Source organism: Microtus oregoni, unplaced genomic scaffold (genome assembly GCF_018167655.1).
Source record: "Microtus oregoni isolate MIOR12 unplaced genomic scaffold, Mior012 000060F_007, whole genome shotgun sequence".
Classification (NCBI taxonomy): domain Eukaryota; kingdom Metazoa; phylum Chordata; class Mammalia; order Rodentia; family Cricetidae; genus Microtus; species Microtus oregoni.
The window spans coordinates 161,326-188,667 of NW_024543842.1; the positions used below are offsets into that span (position 1 = coordinate 161,326).

At 42.0% G+C, this 27,342-nt stretch overlaps 2 protein-coding genes across 3 annotated transcripts in view; both read left to right on the plus strand.

The window, feature by feature from the left end:
• LOC121439149 (coiled-coil domain-containing protein 141-like) overlaps positions 1 to 3,662 on the plus strand; it is a 145,434-nt gene extending 141,772 nt beyond the window's left edge. The window contains exons 24-26 of one of the 2 annotated variants that reach the window (XM_041639650.1): positions 1,040 to 1,124; positions 2,991 to 3,052; positions 3,147 to 3,662. In XM_041639650.1, the coding sequence (XP_041495584.1) occupies positions 1,040 to 1,124; positions 2,991 to 3,052; positions 3,147 to 3,351 (352 nt within the window). In that variant the 3' untranslated portion in view covers positions 3,352 to 3,662. Of the gene's footprint in view, positions 1 to 1,039; positions 2,876 to 2,990; positions 3,053 to 3,146 lie in introns of those variants that run through there. The other variant, XM_041639651.1, reaches the window with a different exon arrangement.
• A 21,595-nt stretch (positions 3,663 to 25,257) lies between these two features.
• Positions 25,258 to 27,342, plus strand: part of LOC121439148 (titin-like) — a 59,495-nt gene continuing 57,410 nt past the window's right edge. The window contains exon 1 of the mRNA XM_041639649.1: positions 25,258 to 25,448. The gene's annotated coding sequence lies outside the window, so the exon portion shown is untranslated. The remainder of the gene's footprint in view (positions 25,449 to 27,342) is intronic.

Below are 27,342 nucleotides of genomic sequence, written 5' to 3' on the forward strand. Positions count from 1 at the left end.
ATCTCAGTCCTGGGGTGATGGAGACAAGTAGCTGAACCCATGAGCTCATGGGGGAAGACCCTGGCTCAGATGATAAAATGCAGCGTGGTAAAGGAGGACACCTGACATCAGCATCTGGTCTCTACATACACACATCACACACACACAGACACACACACACACACACAGACACACACACACACACAGACACACACACACACACACACACACACACACTTACATAGACCCTTGGCATGTGTTTCTCATCAGTTCCCATAAGGAAGAAAGTGTTTATAAAGGCATGCATGTGGAGTGTATCAATTATTTGCTGCCTAAAACGATCCAGGTAAGTGTTCCTGTAGAGAGAGGAATTTTAGAAATAGGTCATTTATAGTCGAGAGGTAATGTCATAAATGCCTTTTATAAGGGGAAGCCATTGTCTTTGAATGAACCTAGTTCACCAATGAAAAGAGCTTCTTTCAGTGGGAGTGGTGTGAAGGTCCTTTCTGCACACTGTGCATTTCTCCTGCTGGGAGACTGTGCTGTATGAGCACCGAGGGCAGATGATCCTCACTCCTGTGCAGACGCCAAGCAGAAGGCACAGCTGCAGCTACAAGCTGCAGATAGGGTGAAGCAGGCTGGATGTGTGTGTGCCACTTCACACACACACACACACACACACACACACACACACACACACTGTTGCCACGAGCAAATGTGACCCAGCATGATCAGATGGTCTGCTCCGTGTATCTGTGTGTGTGTGTGTGTGTGTGTGTGTGTGTCTGTTTGAAAGAATAAATGGATGTATGAATTTTCATCTATGATATTCTGTTAAATGCTATCATGGAACTTTTAAAAACAAGCTCTGAGTCAATCAATGTAATTTTCTGGCTACAGGTTGCTAAGCAGTTTCATTTGGCATCTATTGTAGCTAGACGATTCCTGCTAATACTAGAGAATAGTGCAGTGGGCATGGGCCTGGCTGCAATAAGTACGAGAACTTGGAAATGATGGAATCACGAAGTGGCCATGACTTAAGCCTGACTCTCTGCTTTAGGTTCAAGAAGGGCCAGCCACTGTGTGCCGACGGACACTTAGAGGTGTTGCACAAGGACACAAAGCACTCGGTGTTCATCCCAAAGGTATGTGAGGCAGATGCTGGCCTCTATGTGGCTCAAGCCCAAAACTCTAGTGGCACCCTGTCTTCCAAAGCCGTCCTCCATGTGACAGGTAACCGTGGGTCACCAATCACAAGAATAAACTGGATCGTGTTGGGTGCCATCTACATCAGCGTATCACTAATATACTGGCTACTTGCACAGTAGTGGGTGCTGGCATCGATGGACGTCGTTATGAGCCTAACGGACACTATGGTTGTTTATTTTCTCACACATCACACAAATCATCCCCCACCAACGTATCTCTACTCTGGCCACGTTGTTTGTTTGACTAATACCGCTGCTAGGAGGAAGAATTGCATTTTCTCTACTGTTTAATGTATTTGGGGAACATGGGAAATTATGTACAGTATATAATAATATATTTTGTATTCTAAGGAGAGAACCATCTTGTATGATATGCTGATTCCTTGGGTAAAGGCAAGTGAACGCTTACATCAGCATACAGATGTTCTCTGATTTTCAAATCCAAGTGTTTGATAATTTCTTTTTAACTGTGTTCATAAATATGTCTTTGGAGGGCATTACATCAAGCTGAAGTTGTGATTTTCAGTGATGTATTAACTTCCCTTTAATTGTGCTTTCCATGTCTTGATCTTGTACCTTCTATCTTGTGTCAACATACTCTACATTCCCGAGGCTGAGGAAGTCACTATCAGTAACCATTCCTTGTGTTGATCTCTTGGGCTTGATGTTGGAGAACACACAAGCCACCCACTTTAAAATGGAGTTCCAACCTTTCTATCAGCTCTGCACGTCATATGTCAAGATGGAGCACAGGCTACAGGAGGGGACCAACGTTCTCCTTGTTCTTCCACTGCCGTGCATTGGCCATGGCGTGCATAACTGTAGTCAGGTCCTCTTGCCTCTGAGTTGATGCTGCTGCCTCTGAACATTGTGGAGCCGACCACAAAGCATCTCAGTGCCTTGCTTTCCCCTCTGAAAAGGGGACTCATCTACCTCTTGACAACTGAGATTTTCTTTCACGTCCTGTGGTGATTAGGTCAATGGAAAAGTGCTCAATGAAAGCTCATTTTAAGGCTTGGTGTGGTTTGTCAGGTTGCTGCTCATTGCCCATTCATTCCCTTTCAGATGCTGGTCTTTTAGAATATGAGATGAAAAGAATGCTGTTAATACGTAATTCCCTACTAGTCCCTCGGGGGAGGGTCAGACGGATGGTCTGTGAATTAGAGCATAAATTCCTTTCTAACTTCTTATGTCTACATCCTTTTCAAAGACTTGATGTTAACCTCAACAGGATATCATTAGGATGTTTTAGGGGACTCAGGGTGAGACAGAAGAAGACTAACCTAGCCTTCTTGTGCAATTATCGCTGTAATGTTGAAGAAGGCTACATGGCTTCCAGAAAGGCATCATTCGAAATGGCAGATCATCTTTTTGCTTCCCTTGAAGAACAAGAGAAGCATTTGCTTTTATGCTTTAAACCTCATCTGTCTTGCTAGTGTAAAATCTTAGGTTGAAAGAGTAATTTATTGCAGATTTCTGATGGAGGGAAAAAGGTAATTATGTTGCTAGAAAACCGTCTACAAATAATCAAAATATTTAAATATAATATAATTGGCTTGGTATTAAAAAGCTACTGAATGTTGTGGAAGATGAGAAATGTCTAGTCAAGTAAAGAGTTGGCCTGTTTTGTGTGTGTTGCATATTTAGTTTAATTAAAAAATTAAAATTGAAAATACGTTTTCTTTCAAGTTTTGACAGAAGGCTATTGAAATCTTGTATATACACAGCATCCTGGGGAACTTCAATCTTTTCACTCTTAACATTTTGTCCAATTTTAAGATTTTTTTTTCATATTGTTTGTAGCTGCTATGGCCTATGTGGAAGCTAAGCAATAAATTCTCTCCATGCCCAAAGGAGGCAAGCAGGTAACAAACTCCATCCCGTCACACTTTCTAACGCTTGGTAATTTGATGAGATATCTGTCCCAGCCTCATCACCCTGCTTGATTTCTGTTTGAAGATTGCTGGAGCATGGAAGTGCAAGCTCACTTTACCTGCTTCTCTTCAATTCACATCCTTCCTTCAGGAAGCCAGGGGATCCAGATGTTCGTCATGATATATGGCCCAATAAAGCATGCAAGATCCCTCAAGATGCACATTTGTGTGTGTGTGTAAATCGAACCTTTATGTTGGAGGAAAATACTATGTGGATGCAGAAGGTATAGTTCAAATAGCTTTGTATACGTCTCATCCATCTAAAGTACGAGTGGCTATTCATGCAGCAGTGAAGAATTATGAGCTAGCCATGAGGCTATTCTTCTAACTATGCTTTAATTTAAGAAACTTAAGTGTAGTCTCTTTTCTGAGGGACTCTGTCTTTACTGAAGAGTACTCCTTATGAAGATATGGATTGAAATGTCAGGCTTAAATTTAGCCATTGATAAATTGCCGTGTTCCAGTAAATAGCCTCCCACCATGCTTAGGCAAGCACTCCTAAGTAAACTCTGTGGGTTACTCTCTCTCTCTCTCTCTCTCTCTCTCTCTCTCTCTCTCTCATACACACACACACACACACACACACACGTAAATAAAATGTAAATGTTGGGAAGAAGGGTTTTAACAGAGCAGGGTGACAGAGAGGACATTAAAATGACTACAATTCATTATATACTGTGTGAAACTCTCAAAGAATTAAAATGGAAAAATGTGAGAAAATTCAAGTGAGGCATGAATTACTTTTAATATAAATGCATAGGTTATATCTATCTACTTTTAGAAAATATTCTGGACAGTTAGTAATATAAAAATATCTTCAAGAAGAAGATTAGCATATAAAGAAAGAGTAAAAGTTATATGTATATACTTAACACTTCAAAGGAATTCAGGGATGTGAGATTTGAGTTGCTGTTAAGGGAAAAACCAGCTTGCAGTTCTGATATTTCAATAAAAAGATGTATCAATATTGGGTGGTAGCTTTATACACTTAGTTCCCAAATTAATTTACTATAGGAATCCTTAATTTGAGTTGTTGGATACATGGTAACATGTAAAGTGTTTGATGATCATAACTTTAGGTACATTGCTGTCTGGTTTCCTCATGCAGTGGGCAGGTCTGTTACTAGCCCACTAACATCTCAGCCTCTGTTCTCTCCACTCTCCTCTCTCCCTTCTCAAGCGACATTTCCTACCAACTTGTTACCCTGTTGCCCTCTTCTTCTAGGCTCCTTGTTGCTGGAATTCTTTTGCTATGTTCTCCCATCTTCCCATGGCTTCATTACTGCCTACCCCCATCCCTGAGACACCGAAGAAGCATTCTGACCTACCCAGTCCCATGTAAACATTCCTGCCCTGTGCATTGTCAGTGCCTGGCCTGCGTCACCCACCTTGATATATGGCATAAGAACCACTCATCTGAGCCTCTCAACAGACTGAGGTCCCTGTCAGCAGGATCCATGACAGACCTGTTTGTTACATCACCAGTTCCTGTGACACACTCGTGCTTACTGATAAGGATGTTCCTGATGAAAAGTGGCCAGATATTTTATCAATTTATTTATTGATAAAAAACCCACGAAAATAGATGATGGCTTCTGGGGTCAAAACAGTAGTGAACAGGGAGTAAGAGTCCTGTGACCGTTTTCCTTTCCTTGGTGAGTGTGGTGTTGGGGCTCAGACCCAGCCCCTTTCAGGAGAGATAAGCACTGGACCACTGACCCGCATCCCCCAAACCCTCCAAAGCAGACACGGTAAGGGATTAATCACCACCAAGTCTACCCAGGGAGATGGGTAGGGTCTGGATTCACAGCGACTGAATCCAAACAACCCAGCCTAGGATGAGTATCTGCCTTTTGAATCCTCCATGCATGGTCAATGTGGCAGGTGTGGTAAGGGTTCCGAAATCTCACGGTGAACAGGTCTTATTTGAAGTCAGGAGTTCGTACAAACTCATAAATACAAAAGCAACAGAAGTTAAAAACCATAGAGTGTTTGACTTCCAAATGAAGGAAGGCGAGAGTAGCAGGTCTCGCCCCGCTTGAAATTTGTCTTTCTAGATGGAAATTCTCTTCTGAAAATGATCCCCTGGGGATTTTGACATTCCTGTCGTCCATCAGGGTTTCAAGTGTGGCCATGAAATAAGTTCCTTGAAACGAAATTAAACCTCTCCTTACAGGATGCTGTGATAAGTTCCACTTGTTGCTGAAACACCAGAGCACAACGGCTGTTTTCCATTTATCATGAGCGGAATATTGAGCTGCGTCTGAAATGGGGGAAATTCGCATTTACTAAATGAAACAGTGTCCCGCTTAAAGCAATAACAGGCCATTTTCTCTGCTCTCATGGTAGGAAGTGAGGTTTGAATGCTGCCTGCTGTGTGCGAAGTCACCCTGAACCTAAAAGGCATGGAGGCCCTGATTGGCCCCTTTACTATGTCTCCACACTGTTCCTGCATGAGCCAGAGTTTCTGTGACATCATCAAGAACCCAAGCATCAGTGGTGGATGCTGGGTGTATGACACGCTTCCCAATGAAGTCATTGAGATAGAATTATGAAATCTGGATTTCAACTTGGTCGCTAGATTAGCTGACCAGCAGGTTCTAGAGCCAGCCTAGCCGCTAACCCGAAATCCATCTAGACATACAACACATCCAAATTCAAATGCAATGGCATCACTGTAACCACAGGAGGAAAAAGTAATCACATAGTGCTAGTTAATGGAGAAATAACATTTGATCAAATACTCTCCAGGAGCATTATCATTGTTTTTAAACTCTCAAAAACCTAGCAATAGAGAAAACTTCTTCACAGAGAACACTGCAGAAGGCCTCCAGTGAGCTTCCGCGTAGGGCCAAGGGCTTGGATACTTTCCCTGAAGTCTGAGAACAAAGCCAGAGCTTCCTTCTCATCACTGGAGCCATAGCTAGTGAATCTCACACAAATAGAAGGTGTAGAGATTGGGGAAGAAGTAAAATAGCTTTATTTGGAGATAGCATGCTTTCCCCTATAGACAGTTCTAAAGAATCTACCAAAACCCTTTCGCACCTAGTGAGGGTAACCGGGTCATGGAAAGCAGATGGCCCGCAGCAAGGGCATCCACTAGACATCAGAAGCCAGGGGCTACCTATAAACAAACCGCAGAGAACACGGCATCTTCAGAGAGCTGGCAAAGGTGGGCGAAGTAGATCTTCACTCTTAGCTGCAGACAAGACAGAAAATCCAAATCAAGTTGTAGCTCTCCATGCTTGCTTTTCCTCTCGATTGCCCGTGATCCGCCCGTGGGCCTTGAGGAGGAGAAATCCTTTACAGGAGCAGTGTTCATCGGAGCCAGGGGGTGCTTGACATGGAATAAGAACCACATTGGGTCATCTTTGCCAGCCATTGTTACTATCAAAAGAACCAAGGGGAAATTTTCAAAAAACCAGAAACCCTAGTTGTGCTTCCCATCTGGTGTGAAATTACGATCAGAGTATTGTAGACATCTGCCTTCCCCAACAATTAATAATCCTAGCAGGAGAAAAGCCCTTTAGACTCAGACCTTACTTCACAGAGGGGGAGATTTGTCTATTCCGAGCTGCAGCAGGGAGTGAATGACTGCCGCTCTGCAGGTAAGTTCTTTCCTCGCAGAGACAATAGGAGCACGCGGCTAGCCTATTGCTAAGCTTTCTTAGTAGGAGCCCGTGGGAAAATACACCACCCATTTGATTAGGCTTTAAAATCCATGTTTCATAGAGTCATATCTTGGCCTGTTAATTAAGACCACAAATGACTACTCTGGCACTTACAGTTAAGTAAAAACTTTCCAATGGAGCTAATTATTTTGCATTATCTAAATGTTAACTGTAAGTGCTCTCCTTTTTCCTATTACACACGTCTCTGGAGCTAATTTTGTTCTGCATTATATGCCATTTTTCTAAGGTAAGATGGCAGTGTTCTTTGTCACTTAAAGGACAATTCATCAAGGAAGCACAGAAGTCAAGGATCCAACCGGCGTTTTCAAAGGCTTTGTCTACACAACGAAACACACAGCAGAACACTCTGAAGCGCCCCACTCCCGCCCCTGCCCAACCAGGACTTGAAAATAAGTTCTTAGAATGTGCAAGCAAATACTCATTCTAGGTTCTGTTCAAATCCATAGCAACATGCTACATACTTACACATATTTACTGGTGTGTTACTATGATTAAAAGGATGGATCATGAGGAACCAGGCACTGTGGCACAGACCTCTCGCTAATCCCAGCATAAAGGAGCAGATAGAGGCTGGAGGGTTTCAAGTTTGAAACCAGCCAGAACTGCACAGGGAGTTTGAGGCTAGGCTGAGCTATATCTTAAGATTCTGTCTCAAAAACAAACAAACAAATAAATAGTCAAGAAGCAGCTCAGTGGTAGAGCCCTTGCCTAGAGGACCCAAGGCCCTGGGTTCATTCCCAGGGAAAAGGAAAAAGGAAGGAAATATAAGGAGAGAGGGAGGTGAGAGTGGAGGGAGAGAGAGAAGAAGGAGCTGGAGAAAAAAATCTCTCTCACATATATGGAAAAATTAGAACATCTGCATGGTTCCTTTAAATGTGAGGCATTGTTCTGATTGGCTTAATCAGTTAGGCACCAGGCCGGTCTGATCTGGCTTGCACCAGTTTCCTTTGGTTTCCTTTCATTCGCAGAGTTTAGGCTAAAATTCAGGACTTTGCAGTATGAGGCAGGTGCTTCACCACTGGGCTTCATCTCTGCAAAAAAACCATTCTGGATGAAGGATGTTGGATATTGGTGAAGCAGTCCCTGTCTCTGTCTGTCTGTCTGTCTGTCTCTTTTTCTCGTGTGTGTGTGTGTGTGTGTGTGTTTTAGTAGCACCTCTTATCCGTGTAAATTTAGTAACTTATAAAAAGACCAGGTGATTGTGATGTAATTAGATCTGACGTCACCTTATTCTGATAGCTGCTGAAGCATGGGCACCTGAGTGTCAACAGTTAAGGAAGAATAGGTCTTGGGGGGTTATTTACATTTTTCTGTACTACAGATAAAACACTCACTCAACACACTCTAGTGTTTAAAGTGGATGTTTGAAAACTAGTGTGTTCCAAACAAGATCTCCAGACAGCTGTTGGAATGGGGACAGACTCAAGATATGTGCACACATGTTCCAACCCTAAATATAAGTCCATTTAAATTCCTCATAGACAGCTATTCAAAAGGGATTATTTCTGTGTAGAACATAGAGGTTAGTTACTTTTATTTTAAACACAATAACAACATCATAAATCTTGGTTGAAAAACAGTTGCTAGGTTTTTTAATTCATTGACTATTGTGTTTGATTTTATGGAAAAAATTTAAAAATTTTCCAGGTCACTTTTTAACAGTTGTTATGGTCTCTGTGGGAACAATTTTTTTTAGTATTCACTTTCTATTTATTGATAACGGTTTATGTAGATAATGAAACATATATCTACTAAATGTCTAGAAACAACAACTTCATGATTTTATCTTTACTGGGAGCTCTTGTAACAGAGCCCTCTTAGCACAACTGACTCCATGATGGACATGCCATTCAGACCATAAAACTCAGCACGTAGACAACACTCTCTGCCAAAATGCAAGCAAAGACCTAATCTATTAAAGTCCATAGTTCTTGGAAAGTCTCTAAATGTACCAACTTTGTTTTTTGGCTTTTGTATTTCTACTTCTGGCTAACTTCTTGATGACTGAAATATGTCACCCTAGGTATGTTTGTTTATTTATTTATTTGTGTGTGTGTGTGTGTGTGTGTGTGTGTGTGTTTGCTTAAAAGTTCTCCCTAAGAAAGGCTCAGTGCTACACTGGGATCGCAAAAAGCCAGTGCTGTCACTGCCAATTACTAAGAACTTTCTCTTGACTTAAACCCAGATCAGCTCAGTCTTCTTTGGTGGTTTACAGACTATAACATTGAATGATATAATTGGTATGTAACACCTAAGAATGAGTTAAAATTTATCCCTACGTAAATCAGTACAAATCTTGCCATTGTCTAGAGACAGGCCACCCTAATTGAACATTCCTTTTTGTGTAATAGCTAATTATGAAAATGCATGATTGTGTAACCAAACACAGAATGTAAAAACCTTGTTAACATGTAGACTTATGGTGAACTTCATGGATAGAGAACTATCCAACACTGAGACTCTAGACACACAGTCACCAACATGTCTACTTACCCAGGACCTTCAAGAAAAGTTCAGTTTCACACAATTAAAAAAAAAACCTAGCTTTTATTATATTGAAATGGAATCTTATTTACTTATTTTTTAAAACAATCTATTTTTATTTTGCATACCAATCCCAGTTCTCCCTCCCTCAAGCTACCTCACCTTTTCCCCACCTGACATCTCAGCCCCTCCTCAGAGAGAGTAAGGCCTCCCATTGGGTAGTCAAAAATGTCTGTAACATTACGTTGAGGCAGGAGCAAGGCCTTCCCCCTGTATTTAGACAAGGGATACTTCCATAGGGAATGGGCTTCAAAAAGCCTGTTCATGAACTAGGGATAAATCCTGATCCCACTGCCAGTGGCTCCACAAACTGCCCAAAACATCCAACTGTCACTCACATTCAGAGGGCCAAGTTCAGTCCAGAGTCAGTGAGTTCCCACTGACTCAGGGTGTCCCCATCATGGTCTTGACCCCTTTGCTTGTATTATTGCTCCTCTGTCTCTTCGTCTGAACTCCAGGTGCTCATCCCAGTGCTCCGCTGTGGGTCTCTGCATCTGCTTCCATCAGTTACTGGATAAAGGTTCTATGTCCACAATTCAAGTAGTCATCAATCTGACTACAGAGCAAGGCCAGTTCAGGTACCCTCTCCACTATTTCTTAGGGTCTTACCTGGGGTCATCCTGGTAATTCCTGGGAATTTCTCTAGAACCAAGTCTCACTAACTCCATGATGGCTTCTTTGATCAAAGTCTCTTTCCTTGTTCTGCCAAATACCAAATAATCCAATTTAAAAACTGTGTACAGATCTAAAGAGAGAATTCTCAACAGAGAAAGCTCAAATGGCTGAAAAACACTTAAGAATTGCTCAACATTCTTGGCCATCAGGAAAATGCAAATCAAAAAAACACTTCTGAGATACCATCTTATACCTGTCAAAAGGGCTAACATCAAAAACTGATGACAGCCTATGTTTGCGAAGATGTGGAGTAAGGTGAACACTCATTGCTGGTAGGAGTGCAAACTTGTACAGCTGCTTTGGAAATCAGTATGGCAGTTTCTCAGAAAATTGGGAATCAATCTACCTCAAGACCCGCAATATCACTCTTGGCATATACCCAAAAGATGCACACTCATACAACAAGAAAATTTGCTCAGCTATGTTCCTCATACAACAAGAAAATTTGCTCAGCTATGTTCTTAGCAACATTATTTGTAATAGCCACAACCTAGATGCCCCTCAACCAAAGAATAAATAAAGAAAATGTCGTATATTTACACAATGGAGTACTTACTACTCAGTGGTTAAAAAAAACAAAAACAATGACTTATTTGCAGGCAAACAGATGAAACTAGAAGAAAACATCCTGAGTGAGGTAACTCAGACCAAAAAGATAAACACAGTTTGTACTCACTCATAAGTGGATATTAGACATAGAGCAAAGGATAACCAGCCTATAGTCCACAACCGCAGAGAAGCTAGGTAACAAGAAGGACCCAAATAGAGACATACATGAGTTCCCCTGGGAAGGGGAAATAGACAAGATCTCCTGACTAAACTGCCAACATGGTGGGAAGGAGCGAGTGTGAAAGGGGAGGAAGGAACGGGGAGGAGGGAAGGGATGGTGGAGTTGGGGAAGGACAAAGAGGGAGAACATTGAAATGGAATCTGACTCTTGTTCTTTGTGAAGAAACTTTCACATTCCTAATACCTTCCTCAAGATGGTTCATAGAAACTAACACCCTTTCAATTCTATTTCACTTTGATCTACTTTGCATCTCTTTTTCAAGAAGAAACTGGTAAGTCAGTGTTTAAAATTGTATCTCCCCCAAAAAATAAATAAATAAAAAATAATAAATAAATGAATAAATAAATAAATAAAATTGTATCTCCCTATCATACCTAGAATAATGACAAGGAAAACACAGTTCCCAGTTTCCTTCCAAATGAAACTTCAGGCCTGGGTAAACACATTGTGTCAAACTCAGATGTTATTTACATTGTTAGGTTTTTATAGGAAGAGATAACCCATTTAATTAAAGACACAGATCTAAAATGGAAATGTGATTTTTGTAAATTGCGGGGTCTGGTTGTCAGAGCCACAGCAACTCTGCAAGGGAAGTGTCCAGATTCTAGTCTGACTGACATAACCCTCCCACCCCATTCTCCACCAGTGTGGCCAGCCCAAAGGAAGTGAGACGCTGCATCCCTGTCCCCCAGGATGCAGCTGAGTGAGAAGGGTAAAAATAGCACTGCCAGCTCCCAGAATCACCAGCTCTCAAAGTGAGCCAGAGGGCAGAGCAACGCTCTGGCTTCCAACAGACACAACCTCATCATCCCAGTCGGCTGGCCGGGTGTAGAACATGGAACACAGCAAATGGCAGCTTCCTGCTGACTGTGTACCAGATAGCCACAGAGAGCTACCAACTGTGGTGTTTCATACCTGGATGTTTAATAAATGCATGCGATCAATATGTTCTGATAGCCACTGAGATGGTTGAATGCTTTCCTAAAGATTTGACCTGCATAAACAAGGACTGGGAAATATGCAAAGAAACTGTATAAAAGCTGTTTAGCTTGAGTTTTTTTTTTTAAATGAGGGTTCCTATATGCTTATTAAAGTTATTTAAAGATGAGAAAAATGCAGTATTGGTGGCTTAGCCTTTTAAGCCACCATCCCTCCATCTTGGCATCGTTGACGTATGGAGCTACAGGATTCTACAGGATTCTTCACTGTGCAAGCTGTTCTGTGTGCTGTAGGATGACCGTAAAGGATACATGCTAACACAGGTTTGGTCATGGTGATACACAGATGAATAGAAATGGCTTAATTTAAGATGTAAGAGTTACTTAATAAGAAACCTGAGCTAATAGGCCAAATAGTATTGTAATTAATATAGTTTCTGTGTGATTATTCAGGGCTGAGCAACCAGGAAATGAACAGTCTCCTCCTACACACAACAGATGAATAAACAGAATGCTTATTCATAAGATAATATGTACTTTTCTCTCAAAGAAAGAAAAAGAAGTGGTACATTTCAGACCAGATTTTTTGCCTCAAAAGCCAAGAGTTCTAACAAAAGTATTAAGTCAAGAATGGACTGCCCAGTATGTGAAAGAATGGGGACCAAAAATCTCCTGAAAAGGCTACTTCTAAGTATTTACCTTTGCTTATGAAACTACCCATAGACCATGTAAGTACTGTATACTTTCTAGTCTTTTATTTATTATCATGTTATCAATTACCCAAACCATGGGGTTTTACTATGACATTTCTACACATGTATGCAACATATTTTGGTCATGTTCACGCCACATTATCTTTCCTTTATGGCCTCTGTATTTTACACATAGTATTCACAATTTGACAGTTATATCAGATATTGTATGTGTTCATGTGTGTCCACCTATGTACACATGGAGGCCAGAGGTCAACACAGAATGTTCATAATCACTCTCCATCTTATTTTTGGAGACAGGATCTCCCCCTGAATCTGGAACTCCCGAATTTCACTAGACTGGCTGGCTCTCGGGTCTTCCTTTCTCTACTTCCCCTTTGCTGAGGTACATGCCCCCATACTTGTTTTTTGTTTATTTGTTTTGTGGTTTAACTGGGTGCTAGGCATCACATTATGCCCCCCAGCTGGTGTAGCAAGCGTCTTACTGACTGATCCATCTCTTCACCATCAACATTGAATTTTTTTATTCACTAACAACATTGATGAATAATCCCAAATCCTATTTCTGATTTCTTGTGCCACAGATTCAGGAGGATAGTGCATAAAAAACATGCTTTTACTCTGAGAGTCACATTGAAAGTTATTGTTTTGGTTTTATTTATTCATTCTCTTCTTATGGTGACATACACACTAATTATCCTAAGATATTTTCCTATTTTGATTTTTTTAAAAAAAATAGGCCCGGTGAGAATTGCTAAGATCGAAAGCAATTGCCATGTGGAATGGCAAGGGTGCAGCCCCATTGGAAGCCTTATTAATCATGACAACGCAAAATGGTGCAGCCACTCTGCAAGACAATTTGGCATTTTCCTAAAAATTACATGCTGTTTACCATTTGATCTAGCGCTAGCAATCCAAGGCATTTATGCAAATAAATAGAAAACCTTAGTTCACATGAAAAAATACTAATAGCAGCTTTATTCATCATCACTCAGATGCTGAACTCACCAACATGCCCTGCAATGAGTAGGTGGGTATTGTGGAATATTAGTTTAAGATGTGTTACATTCATTTATGCTGAGGGGTATTTGTTTAATGATGCAAAGATGTGTTGCATTCTTTTATGTTGCATTTGTTTAATTTTGTAAAGTCTGTATAAAACACCTGATTGGTCTAATAAAGAGCTGAACAGCCAATAGCTAGACAGGAGATAGGATAGGTGGGGTTGGCAGGCAGATAGAATAAATAGGAAGAGAAATCCAGGCTTGAGAGAGAAAAGAGGAAGGATTGATAAAAAAAGGAGAGGAGGACACCAGGGACCAGTCACACAGCCAGCCACAGAGTAAGAAGGAAAAAAAGCCATATAGAATAAAGAAAGACAAAATGTCCAGAGGCAAAACATAGAAAGGGAGAAACCGGATAATTTAAGTCAGAAAGACTGGCTAGAAACAAGCCAAACTAAAGCTGAACATTCATAGGTAAGAATAAATCTCTATTTATTTGGGAGCTATGTAGTGGGCCCCCAGAGAGTAAACAAACAAAAACCTACAAGGTGGAACTGTATTAAACCCATACCTTGGAATATTCAACAATAAATATAAATAGTCAAGCTGTAGAAATACATAAAATCATTTTAAATCCATGTTGCTAAGTCAAAAAATGCTTATTTGGAAAGGCTGCATACTCTACGGCTCCAACTGCAGTATAGTCTGAGGGAGACAATAAAAACATGAGTGCTTGCCAGGGGCTGAAGAAGGGACAAAGAGAAGTGAGCTGGTAGAGTGAGGAAGGGTTTTTGTTATGTATGAAATTATAATGGTGGCTACAAGTCATCGCAAACATTGTCACGACCTAAAGGATATATATCAAAAGAATGCTGGCAATTTGGACTTTAGTTAATAGTGTGTCAGTTTTATTCCATCCATTGTGACAAATGCATCCAATTAAATGTAATTCACTAGCGTTAATAGCAGGAGAAACTGTGGAGGGACGGTGGTAGTTTGAATAAGAATTCCCCCCTAGAGGCTCTTAGATTTGAATTCAGGGATTAGGAGGTGTGGCCTTCTTGGAGCAGGTGTGGCCTTGTTGAAGGAAGTGTGTCTCTTGGGGTAGACTTCGGGGTTCCAAGTCCTCAAACCAGGCCCAGTGTCTCTCTTCTTTCTTGCTTCCTACTGATTCAGATGTAGAACTCTCAGCTCCTTCTCTAACATCACTTCAGACTGCATGCAGCCATGATTCCCATCCTGATGACAATGAACTAAACCTCCGAACTGTAAGCCAGTCCTAAATGTTTTCCTCAGAGTTGTGGTCAAGCTGTCTCTTCACACAAGAGAATGATGACTGAGACGGGGCCCAGAGGCCTTGGATCAAAGTGACTCCTGCTCATGTGATTCCTCCAAACGTAAACTTCTAAAAGGGGGAAGAGTCATCATTTTTAAGTGACTCTGAGAACTAAACAGAAGTAAGTTTTCTGAAGTGGTAAAAAATACCAATTTTTGGGTATTAGGCATAAAACAGAGTAGTTAGCATTTAAAGATCACTAAGAATGTTCTTTCTTGATGTTCTATTCTGGCTTCAATGCCCTTCTGTCTCACTGAAGAGACTTCAACAATCTGTCTCCTATACAAGAAGTACTGTCATATTTATAAACACCCTATTTCCCTAATTTTTAATTTCTTGAGATATCTCAGGGTTACCACGTGTGACTGATGGCTACCGCCCCACTGAATCTCAGTGTAGGACATTATGGAACCACTCAGTCTCATGAGCCCAATTCCAGTGCCATTTGGAATCCTCAGCACGTCTGGAATCCTCATCCTTCTAGCGTCTCAGCGGGCACAATAGTGAGTTCCTGCCCTTCTTGCTTCACCTTGGATGGTGAGCTAAACAGTGAAAGTGAACACATCCGGGTCATCACCGTGAACACGCCACCCAGTTACACGTCTCTCGGAGCAATGGGCTGATGTGTCCACACCAAGCCCTGAAGAACCCTGCAGCTGCTGTTCTCCATGCTCTCTGACCTCCACAAAGGACATTAGCATCTTCTGTCCCGAATTACTTAGTGGGAGACGCTCTGCCTGATGGCAGCAGTGACACCCGCAGCCTGGTTTGGATTCATTTCTGAACCATGCACTTTGCTGCTGCCGTTTGAGATTTCAACTACAAACTCATGGGTTCTTTCTTCCAGTTGAATCTGCCAACATCTCAGGTTTGCCCACACCAGAAGCTGTCTTTCTTCAGGCTGCTCCTTCTTTGCTCAGAACGAAGCACAAACAGCTTCCCAGTTGCTTAAATTAAGCCTAGCAATAGCCTGTACCCATTTCCCTCACAGTGGCCATTTTCTTCCACAGAATAGCACACGCACGCTGTTTGTTAATTACTTTTTATTAAGTAGACTTTTTGTTCTCGCTTTACTTTTAAATTTTATAACTGATTTTGGAGACATCGTAATTTTTTTCGTAGTGGAAGTAGGGCTGGCTCACAGTATAAACCCAAGCATTTGTATAGGACCTGAGAATTAGGTTTGTAGCACAGTCCAAGAGAGATTCTGTTGATTCCTTATTGGAGACTGCGGCCAAGTAGGAGAATGAGATAATATGAGAACAGCAAACAAACCAACAAGAGGAAAATGAAAATCCAAATAAGTAATTATTGTGATTGAAAATACACAACATGGTGGCAGCTTTCATTTTGTCTGTCACATATCATGGCCTTCTTTTCTAGGGCAATGTGGGTCACACACACACACGCGCGCACACACACACACACACACACACACATACACACACACACTGGTTCTCAACCTGTGGATCTCTCTCTCTTTCTCTCTCCTTCTCTCTCTCTCTCTCTCTCTCTCTCTCTCTCTCTCTCACACACACACACACACACACATATACACAATGGTTCCTAACCTGCGGGTCACAATCCTTTTGCAGACCAAATGACCCTTTCAAAGGGGTTTCATTTCAGATATTTGTATTATGATTCATAGCTGTAAAAATTGTGGTTATTTTTTATAATTTTTTACAGTTATGAAATAGCAATGAAAATAATTTTATGGTTGGGGGTTACCACAACATATTAGAAACTGTATTAATGGTCACAGCATTAGGAAGGTTGAGAACCATTGGGCTAATACATTATCTCTTATTTCTAGGTATACCTAGCAATACCATAAATTATACCATAAATCATTCTGGCATTTTCCTTCTTCTCCTTAACATTTAAGATGTTAAGTGTTTTTCACTTCAAACAATGCTAGAGTAAATATATTCATATCATACCTTCACACTATGGGGCAGTCAGCCCTTTATTAACATATGCACTGTAAGTACTTCGAAATCTTTTAGTTTTGGGGTATATTGTATCATCCAAAAATCAATTGCTCAAGGAGTCCACAGTTTTCCTTTGTGGTAGCTGAATGTTGGGAATTACTTAAGAAAGGTTCATCTACCTGTAAGGAGCCACAATGTTTTCTTGCATACTAGTGTAACATTTTTTTTTTTTTTTGGTTTTTCGAGACAGGGTTTCTCTGTGGTTTTGGAGCCTGTCCTGGAACTAGCTCTTGTAGACCAGGCTGGTCTCGAACTCACAGAGATCCACCTGCCTCTGCCTCCCAAGTGCTGGGATTAAAGGCGTGCGCCACCACCGCCCGGCGAAACTAGTGTAACATTTTAATTATTCCCTTTTTACTGTAGAGATTTATTCCACACTGAGACATAATCTTCTTCTGAATAAATATCCAGTTGCACAGGCCTGTTCTGGGAGGCCAAGGCAGGAGGATTATTAGTTCCTGCTTGAAGAACTTAGTAAGACCTTGTCTCAAAATAAAAACATGAAACAAAGGTTGGGCTGTAGCTTAGTTGTAGAATGTTTGCAAGGTCCTGAGTTTGGTCCCCAGTACATGAACCCCAAAATACAAGCTGTGCTAACACAACTGTAACAAAGTCACCACATGTGAATTCCCTAGATCGTCTTGAATGAACATCTAGAACACATTTGCTGGTTTTATATTAACAATGTATCAGTCCCATGTGGTTTGACTGACAGTTTTATGGTAAGTTGTAATTTGCAGCAAGTCAAGTTCCTTTCAACAGTCACTTTTATTTTTTAAGATATTCCTAATGTGATAGTATGAATGTATTGGCCCCCTTATGTTCAGAGGATGTGGCACTATTAGGAGGTGTGACTTTGTTGGAGTAGGTATGGCCTTGTTGGAGCAAGTGTGTCACTGGGGAGGAGAACTTTGAGACTTTGAGGTCTCATATATGTTCAAGCCACACCCAGCAAGACATTCCACTTTCCTGTTGCCTTCTGATCAAGATGTAGCCAGTACCATGTCTGCGTGCATGCCACCATGCTTCCTACCATGATGGTAATGGACTGACCCTCTGGACTGTAAGCTGCCATCTCAAATAAATGTTTTCCTTCCTTTATAAGAGTTGCCATGACCATAGTATCTCTTCACAGCAATAAAAACAGTAACTAAGACACCTACTATTTTGTATTAGTATATAAAACTCTTTGTTGGTCGACATCTAGGTTGTTTCTCACTTAAATTTCCTACAATAAATTCCCTAAGCATGCTTTTCATCATTTAATGTGATTCTCTATGGCAAAAGGAGAGAAGTAAAGCTAAGGGTCTGGGAGATGCTTTAGTCCATAAAGTGCTCTGCAACAAGCTTGGGAACCAGAGCCCCAGAGCCCATGCCAAAGATGGGGTTAGTTGTCCACACTTGTAACTCCCCACTGGCAAAGTGGAGGCAATAGGATCGCTGGGGCTCAGTAGCAGACAGCCCAAATTTGCATAATTCTCAAGTCCCAGGTCTAGATGAGAGGCCGTCTTAGATACAAGTATGGAAAACTATCCTGAGAAACAAACCAGAGGTTGACCTCTGGCCTTAGACACACACACACATGTACATGCATGTATACACTCACACACACACACACAAAGAAAAACAGTGCTGGGCATTGCTATCTCCTTTATCTACTCTAAGCTCACCTAATAGAGAAGAGCTGGACTAGCTCCCATGTACCCTGTGTCGTAATGCACTTCATGTTCATGTTTCCTGCGGCCAAACACCATCCCCTAAAGCCTTTCATATAAAAGTCCTAGAAACTGGTCCTGTTGATGCATACCTATAACCCCATCATTTGGGAGACAGAACGAGAGGACTTCCAGGTTTGAGAGCAAGAGCCTGTCTCAGATAAACAAGTCTTAGAGAAGTAGCCACAAAGTGGTTGCTTTGTTTCTAACATCAAGGACCGAGCATGGCTTCTTCTTCAAAGAGCTTTTGCCTCATAGATTCCCTGAAGCAATGTGTATCTGGTAACAGTCTGCATAACAGCTGATTCCAGTCTTCAAGGGCAGACTTAACCTTCAAGTGACTTTCTCCCGGGATGCCAGCCTCTTTCACAAAAGAGAAAGGCAAGTCCATGCCGGGTCTCTGAGGCCTAGGCTAATACAATATTCTATCAGTCAAGAGCATAAGCATCAAACTGGAACTGAGTTGACTTTCAAACTACAAAGCATTTTGTAAATGAGTGTTGCTTGTTGTCAAAGCCTGAGAGGAAATTTGGAGGCTTTAGTATTGCAGGTCCATGAACTTCTGTAAAATGTTTGAAGGTCATGCTAATCATAGCTCAACTAACTGCACAGAACCCCAGGATGCATTCAGCTTACAGAGTCAACCTTAACTTCTACAAATGCGGCCCTGATTGAGGTGATATCAGCTAACAATCATTCATGCGTACTAGATCCTTGCTGGGGAAGAAGAGGAAGCCCCACTTCTGTTCCTAGCTTCTTAAACATGCCTTGTTTCTCCTTAGCCTGCATTTAGTCATATTTAGGAAGTTGTATTGGGGGGGGGGGGGATGTTCTTGACTTTAATAAAAAATAAAAAATCTAAAAATAATATCAATAAAGTCCCTGAACCTGACAGGCACACTGAAGACCTCAAGGCCCCTCTCTACAAAGAAGTACATTATATAGACAGTTGAAATTCATTATTGGACAAAGCAGGCTTTCCTGGGAAGCTTGGATATTGTCCTCTGTTGAAAATGAAGGGTGTTTTGTTTTGCTCAACTTCTTCAAATGCTCATCAACAAATCAGATCAACTCTAGCAAAACATGGTAACCTTGAACGGTAACTGGGCTGTTAGGTTTTGCCAAAGCGATGCAAACTAGAGCTACCTAAGAGGTAAGCTCATGGAGAAATTGCTTTCTTAGACTGGCCTGTAAGCCAACTGGCAAGGGATTTTCTTGATTAGCGATTCATGGGGCAGGGCCCAGCATACCCTGGGCAGGTGGTCCTGGTTGTACTTCAAGCCATCTGAGCAAGCCACGAGGATCAAGCCAATAAACAGAGGCCTCTGCGGTCTCCGCTTCAGTTCCTGCCTTGAGCTTCTGACCGGGCTTCCTTGGATGACCGCTTGTGACCTGTAAGCCAAACAAACCCTTTCTTCCCCTCAAGTTGCTGTAGTTGGTGTTTTATCACAGCGTTAGAGAGCGCACCCGAAGAATGCTTATTTTGTGTTGTTTCTTGGTGTGGTTTCACTTTTCTATTTTCATTTGTCTTGTGTTTTCTATGCTCTTTTTGATAAGACACCCCAGTTCTGTTGTGAGTGAGATGCAGTCAACACCCCCGTTCTCCTCTGTGACCTCTGCTGTTTTACCCTGTAGGCCTCTCCCTGGTCTCGGAATTCCTAAGCAGGAAATGGCTGCCCTCAAGCACTTGGCTTTTTTTTTTTTTTTTTTAACTCTGATTGCATTGTTACTCAGCTCTACTTTCTTAACTATCATCCAGATGAAGGAACTCAGGTCTCTAGTATCCCTAGTTCTTGGCACATGAAAGACACTAAGGATTCATTTGGAAAAAAGAAAAGAAAAGAAATTTAATGTTAAAAATGCATGCTGTCAAATGATCAGCCCTGAATTTATACATACAAGTAACATTTTATAGACTGAGCTGGTTGTATGTACGTATGTTTAGAAACACATACACACAGAGACACACACTGCCACCACCACCACCAGCACCAGCACCAACAACAACAATTCAAAGAAAAGGCTGTGAATTTGAAAGGGAGTGGTACAAGAAAGGGCTTGGAGGGAGGAAAGGGAAAATGATAACTCAAATAAAAGAAAAATTAATCCATACCACAAATAGTGAAGGAAATGTAAAGAAAAGTCCAGAAGCTAAAACAATCGCCTAGCAAAGAAGGTAACTGCTTTACTCGATTCAAATTAAGAGATTTAAGTCGATCCGGTCAGAGTCAGGACAGAAAGCATGCGTGCTGCCAAGCCTAGCCAGAAACACAGGTGGAGGGAGGGCATGAAAAATGCCGGATAATGAGGAGCCTGAGGATCACAGGCTTCAGAGGCCTCGCTAGAAACAAAGACAGCAGAAAAGGGACTGTCTTTGCAGCAAGAAAATGGCCACAAGTAGAAAAGGGTTCTGATCAATGCAGGGTTGTGGGTTATGGATCTTGGAAAAGTTGGGGAGGAGAGAGAGATCAAAATACACTGTATGAAATTCTCAATTTTTGAAATGCTAAAAGCCAGGCAGGAGCGAAGACACCGGTACCCTAAGCTGGCTTCTTCCAGCACTTGCCATTGGTGGAAACTTATAGAGGCCCAGAGCTCAGTGGGGCGGGGTGATGGCGGAATTCAGTAGAGACCTTCTCAGCAAGGGTCCCTTGAAAAACCCTGTAGTGATGACTAAGCAAGGAGATGTGGGGAGGTAGAAATGAAAGAGGAATTTGGAAGAGATGACTGAAACATAGAGATCAAAACATCCATTATGTCTTGAAAATGCGCAGTTTCAGAGGACCATAAAACATCACGTGAGGTTTACACAGACTAAAGATGCCTATGCTTCTTTTTGTATCTGACAGTGGCATTGCTTTCAATGATCCTCTCCTTGGTTAAAGAAACGTGTTAAAAGGCAGCCACGCTGATTGCAGTGGGTTGGTCGGCACAGCTGCCTTTGAAGGCATTCGATAAACCCCTTATTACCATCTTGACAGACTCCTTTGTGTCAGGCCAAAAGGACTTTTCACCCGAGGAAGGCATATTTTTTTGGGGCCCTGAGCCCTTAATCCCAGATGGCGTGTTTACAGTTGTCCCTAAACAAGATGAATCCAGTCACCTCCCTTCGTCAAGAGGACGTCTTGGATCTGATGGCAATGTTAGCTTCAGTGTCTGCTGATAGTGCGCCTCATCTTCTTACAGTTTCCTATAGGTCGGCAGAAACACAGTTTATTTCTTCCTTAAAATTCTGGTGTTGCTTGGGCTTTGCTTTAATCCACATTTAAATGTCATGTCACCTCCTGAGGGCCTTTATGGAAGGACATGCTGTGTTACTGCGGGGTCACTGTTGAATTCTCAAAGATCTATTAGAACACACTCCCTCCATAGTTAATCACATGGTGAGCTACTGATCAAATCAGTGTTGAGGAGCTCCAGAAAGATTTGTCCTGCGTTGTGTTCAGCAACAACCAACTAACCAAATACTCACCGCGTGTCAGGTTCCCGCTGTCCCAGTGCTGACAACGTCCATTCTGCCATCTCATCCTCCTGGCAGCTCTTTGAAATGGATATTATAATCCACAGCTCACAACAGGCAAATTGGAGACTCAGAGGTGCAAGCAAGATGCCTATAGCGCCCCGGAGAGCGGAAGCAGGACTCGCTCCATATGGGCCTGAAGCTGGGGTTGAGAAACTGAAGGACTTGACTTTCTGATTTTGGTAAACGTGTCAAATATGTGTTAAATAATGTTTTCGTCTCTAATATGACATTATCTATGTGGATGGCCAGTGTCATGGGGTAAAGAGTGATAGAAACGGATTCCTTTACTCTTGCTGCTAAAGGGACAGTCTTCACTTAAATTTCAATCAACATTACCTCCTTTCCTTTTTGTCCGACTTAGTTACTTACGGAATGCACACATGAGCACAGGCTGCCGGACGCAGCGCTTCTTTCTCCGGGCAACCCCCGAACTTGCTTGCTCGGTTCTACTCCCTTGTGGAAAAGGGCGCATATCCCATGTTTCCATGCTGAAAGGTTGTGAGAGCAGAAAGGACTATACAGATGCCGTATCATAGATACTATGGGACTTACTAAAATACAAACTTCCGGAGTTCAGAGACTTTTGTATCCTATGAATTACTATAAGCCCAAGCCCCAGTTTTAACAAAGTGTAAGAGGCATTAATTTTGCTTCTTTCCCTTGGAAACTGCTCTTGTACTAAGCACTAAACCTGGCCCCACTTCTCAAATGGCTCTCAGGAAGCGGAAGCTTTAGAAAACGGGTCTATGTGGTACAAAGTTGGAAGATGGCAGAGGTGTAAGGTGAGTAACTGGTGGAGCTTCGCCTTTGCTCGAACCTCCATCTCCGTCACAGGGGGTAGCAGTTCATCCGTTGTCTGGGAAGACCATGTTCCATAGGAGGCTGTCTTCTCTCCGTGGGCACAGGTTCTCTAGCACAAGGCTGGGCTCAAAATCACCACCCAGCTGATGGTCGTTGAATCAGTCAAGAGCGACAGAACGTAAATCAAAAATAATTCAAACGGCATTTGGCATCGAGCATGTGCTTACTAAATATTTATTAAATTACATTAAATATGAGGCTCAAAGGAAGACTCATGCCACACATTCCAAAACTAAGTAGGCATTATATTTGAATTCGCAGCTGTTGGGGATTATCTGTGTGCCTCCCCAGTCAGGATCCTAAAAGGAGATCTTACTGCATCAGCAAACTCCGCAGTCTGAGAAATGGCTGGCTTCCAGCAGGCTGGCACGCTGCCTTCCAACTATGCCATACTTAATGGAAAAGCTAACGTGTACCGTGGTGTGCCAGACAACCTGATACGGCTTAGGAATCAACCCCTCGCCCCTTTCCGTAGCAGTGTGTGAGAGTGTTCGTTAATCACCCCTTCCTCCCTTAGTCTCTTCCTTTCCTTCTGAGCATCCTATAAACAGAGGCACCCAAAGGCCAGGATCTCTATGATACTGAAAGGTCTATGAAGTTCAAAGACAGTGAAAAAACCACAGCTTAGGAGAAAAGACATGGGGCATCATGTTTGCAATAGATGATGTGTTTTCATGGTTTTCCTGCTCTCTGAATAACTCAAGCTTCAGGATTCTATATCTTAAATGGCTTGACATTTCCCCCCCAATAACCATGACATGACACAGAGGTACTCCACATTAGAAATGGTCTATAAATACACACATATAATATGTACACACATGCACGCGTGCATGCCCCCTTCACACACACACACAGAGTGAGAGAGAGAGACACTCATGCACAAGTGAATTTCAAATAACAAATTATTGAGTACCCCAAACAAAAAGTTCATTTATTTTCCATTATGACTGACAGATTTCCCTGTAAGATTTTCAAAGCACACAATAAGAATCTGGCCACTTGGGAAGAAGGAGCTGAAACCTAGTTAGAGCAGACACCGTCTGGTGGGGGTTGGGACACAGAGGTTGCGGGACAGACAGCACCACTTAGGTCCAGGAGACAGTTGTTTAAATAAGAGCATGGTGGTGTCAGCCTGTTGATAAGGCAGCACCGAGCCAGCTGCTGGTAATTGAATCTGTTCAATGTTAATGAACTATCACTGTAGAAGTAACCGGGAGATGGGAAATGCTTAAGAAGTTAGAGTCTACTGCAAGGCCAATTTATCTCACAACGGGGAACATTTTATTACAAACATAAGGAAACTTAACATAAAATTTAAATTTTTAGTGTATTTTATTGATAAAAGTGTCGTTCCTTTATCCACAAGTCAATTTTCTCCGCTCTAAGCAGAATTTTACAAACGCGTCGGCTGAGCCACAAGAAAGGCCTTTTTGATATGATCTTTTGTATTTGAACCGTCTCTTGCTTGGAATTAAATTCAGTCCCAAAATAGCAAGTATATCATCCCCTAACCACTTCCCATTAGAGACAGCACACAGCAGAGATTAGCCGTGCAGCCGTGATTTGCCAAGTAAAAGAACCTTGTGGGGAGCTCAGACTCAGACTTCCCCACTCAGAAAGGGCGATGCGTGGGTCTGTGTGAATATTCCAAGCCGGCAAAAATGAACTCCAATGGAAGTGAAGACATTGCTCCATACAGACTAAATTGAAGTCTTGGGCAGACTTTGCTTTTGGGTGTTACTTCCCGCAGGACTGTGACAGGCTCAGGTCGCTGACATTGGCATGACTGTTCTGTAGGACGGACAGTCCAGATGAGCTCTCTTCAAATGCTAAGTTTACAGCAAATGAGTCTTCAGAGGAGGCAAAACCTATGTGTGATATAAATCTCTTCCTCAGCTGTCATGATTGACAGGTCCATTTGGTTGGGTTTAGAGGGCAGGGAACAGAAGTGGAGCCTGACTCACAGGGCTCGGCTCAGGGCTCAAGTCTGGGATTGTTTTAGAGACATGAATACCCACACGTCCTTTCTATTGTCACATTCGGGTTTCAGAGCCACATGGGTAAAATTTTCACATTTGCCACTTACACGCTTCTCTGAGCCCGTGAGGTCATTTTTAAAATGCAGTTCTATTTCCTTCTTAAAGCCTCTTCTGAGACGCTAAATTTAGCGCTGCCAATCAGAGGAACAGGTGGTATGGGATACTCCCAAACCGGTCCTCCCCCATCAGGCTTTCCTAAGAGAGGCAGCCAATCAGAGCCCCGGGCACTAAGGATGTGGGCCCGTCAGCAGATCTGGGGAATATAAGGGCCGGCCAGCCCCTGGCTCTGGAGCAGTCGCGCATTCCCACCTCGCCTCGGGTGTAGGGATTGCATAGAAAGGCAAAACCACACAGTCTTGACTGTGTGGTTTTGTTTTGAGGGTTAGAGGCTCACTGATTCATGTAGGAGATGGTTGGGAAACCCAACTCTACATAGGACGTCGTTTCAGAAGCAACCTTGGGCTTAGTCCCACCCTTTTTAGGCACTCTTGAGAATTCAGGTAAGTGGGAACGGGTTTGTTTCAATCTTAGAGCTATTTCTGAGGGGTTTCCAGTCGCCAGTTTGACCGGTGAATGTCTGTTGCTAAGGGTTTGCTCTCTCTGACCTGCAGTGAGGATCTGTATTTTAAACCTGATTTGGACATGCAAGTTTTCTTTAAAAACAAAATAAAATAAATCAAATGCTTAAGCCTAACCAGCAGAGTCACCATTTGAGATTTTTAAAGTGCACTTGATATCCTAGAGCTCGGGGGTCTGAGATGAGGGCAGAAACGTTTGCTTCCTTAATAAACGTGTCCGTGGGGAATGTACAAGGTTATGCGGCCCTGTGATAGAGCGAGGTTGACCAAGAATAGCTCTGAGAAAGCCATGTGGCATCGGCTACGCCCGATGACTTTTTAAGGGAATCAGCCGCCGGGGTATCTGTTGCGGGACAGTGGCAGACACTTGTCTGCTGTCAGTCAAGCTGGGGGGTTATTTTGGGAGCATGACATTTCAGATGCATACCTTCTGCCCTAGGCCTCTGGAAAGCAAGAGCTCCAAGAAACGCAAGCAATTCGCCTGCATAGACAATAAGGATAGGGTATCAAGCTCATTTAGGCCACTCAATCCCAACATTTTATAAAGTCTCGATGAAGATGGAGGATTGTTGTTCAGACGATTCCAAATCTCATTATGCATTTTAATTCAACCCTCAATCTAATTATATGACATGAGATGAATGTTAATACTAAAAAAGAGTAAGAAATAAAAGACTTAATTTCAAAACACACTTAGATTTCCCATCTTTCTGGGATTAGGTTGCTAATTGTAAATGCCTGTTGTTAGATAAATACGTAATTATGCATTGCTTGTCTAAGGAGATAGCTATTGTTAGAAGATGCACTGGTTTGCAGACAGGAAAACGTAGACATAAAATGTGCTCACCCTAAAGATAATGCGCTGGACACAAGAGTTCCTCGGAAATGATTCCTGAAAACTTTTGGAGGATGATACCTGGATTTTTCTGGAGTAGGAACTTTGTCTTAAAGAACTTTAGTTACACTAAATAGAACACCAGCACTAAGATTATTGCACTGTAATGTCAATGAACAAAAAAAATTAAGAAAAATAATAATGAGACAATAGAAAATTCAGAAATTGCTTTTAATGCCAAAACACTAGTCTGGTCAAGGCGAATAATTAGGTATTTATGCATAAGGAAATTTCACACATAATCTCCAAAACTGATAGGCGAAATACTTTCTTCCACTTACAAAAGGACTTAATTGCAAATTTTACACTCATCTCTTTGTTGACTATTTCACATCCGAAAGCACAGGTCTTTTTATTTCCATGAGCATTTCCCACCAGCTCCTGTTATTCAGTTTGCTTATTGCTCCATGTTAACTCAAGTCAACATTTTAATTTCAGATCTATAATAAATTTGGACTTATTAAATATTTTTCCCTGGTGATTATTTCAGCCACATTAATTGTGCCATTGCATACAATGTACAGACATGCTAGGACGCTGTAAGCCTGCTTTGCTGTTGAAGAATAAAAGGCTTGTGGCTGTGAAAATCCTTGCCAACACTTTTCACATTAGTGAAAGGCTTCCTCAGTACAGTTGTTTTCATCTGGTGCCGATTTTAAGCAGTGGGCAGCGCCTAAGGCAAAGCCCCCTTGTAACATTGGTACCGTGGTGAGAGCTGCCTGGGAGGGATTCACATGCTTACATGCCATGTTGGTGCAAAGGGTACAGACATCACTCCTTGTCTCTGAAAGCCCTGGGCCATAGCTTGGTTTTCCCTTCCACTCTCTCCCAACCTGATTTCCCATTTTTGGTAGGATTGGATGCTTCTGCTTTGACCACTAGGGGGGTATTCATTGCTCTGCTTGATGTTCCCCATACCCC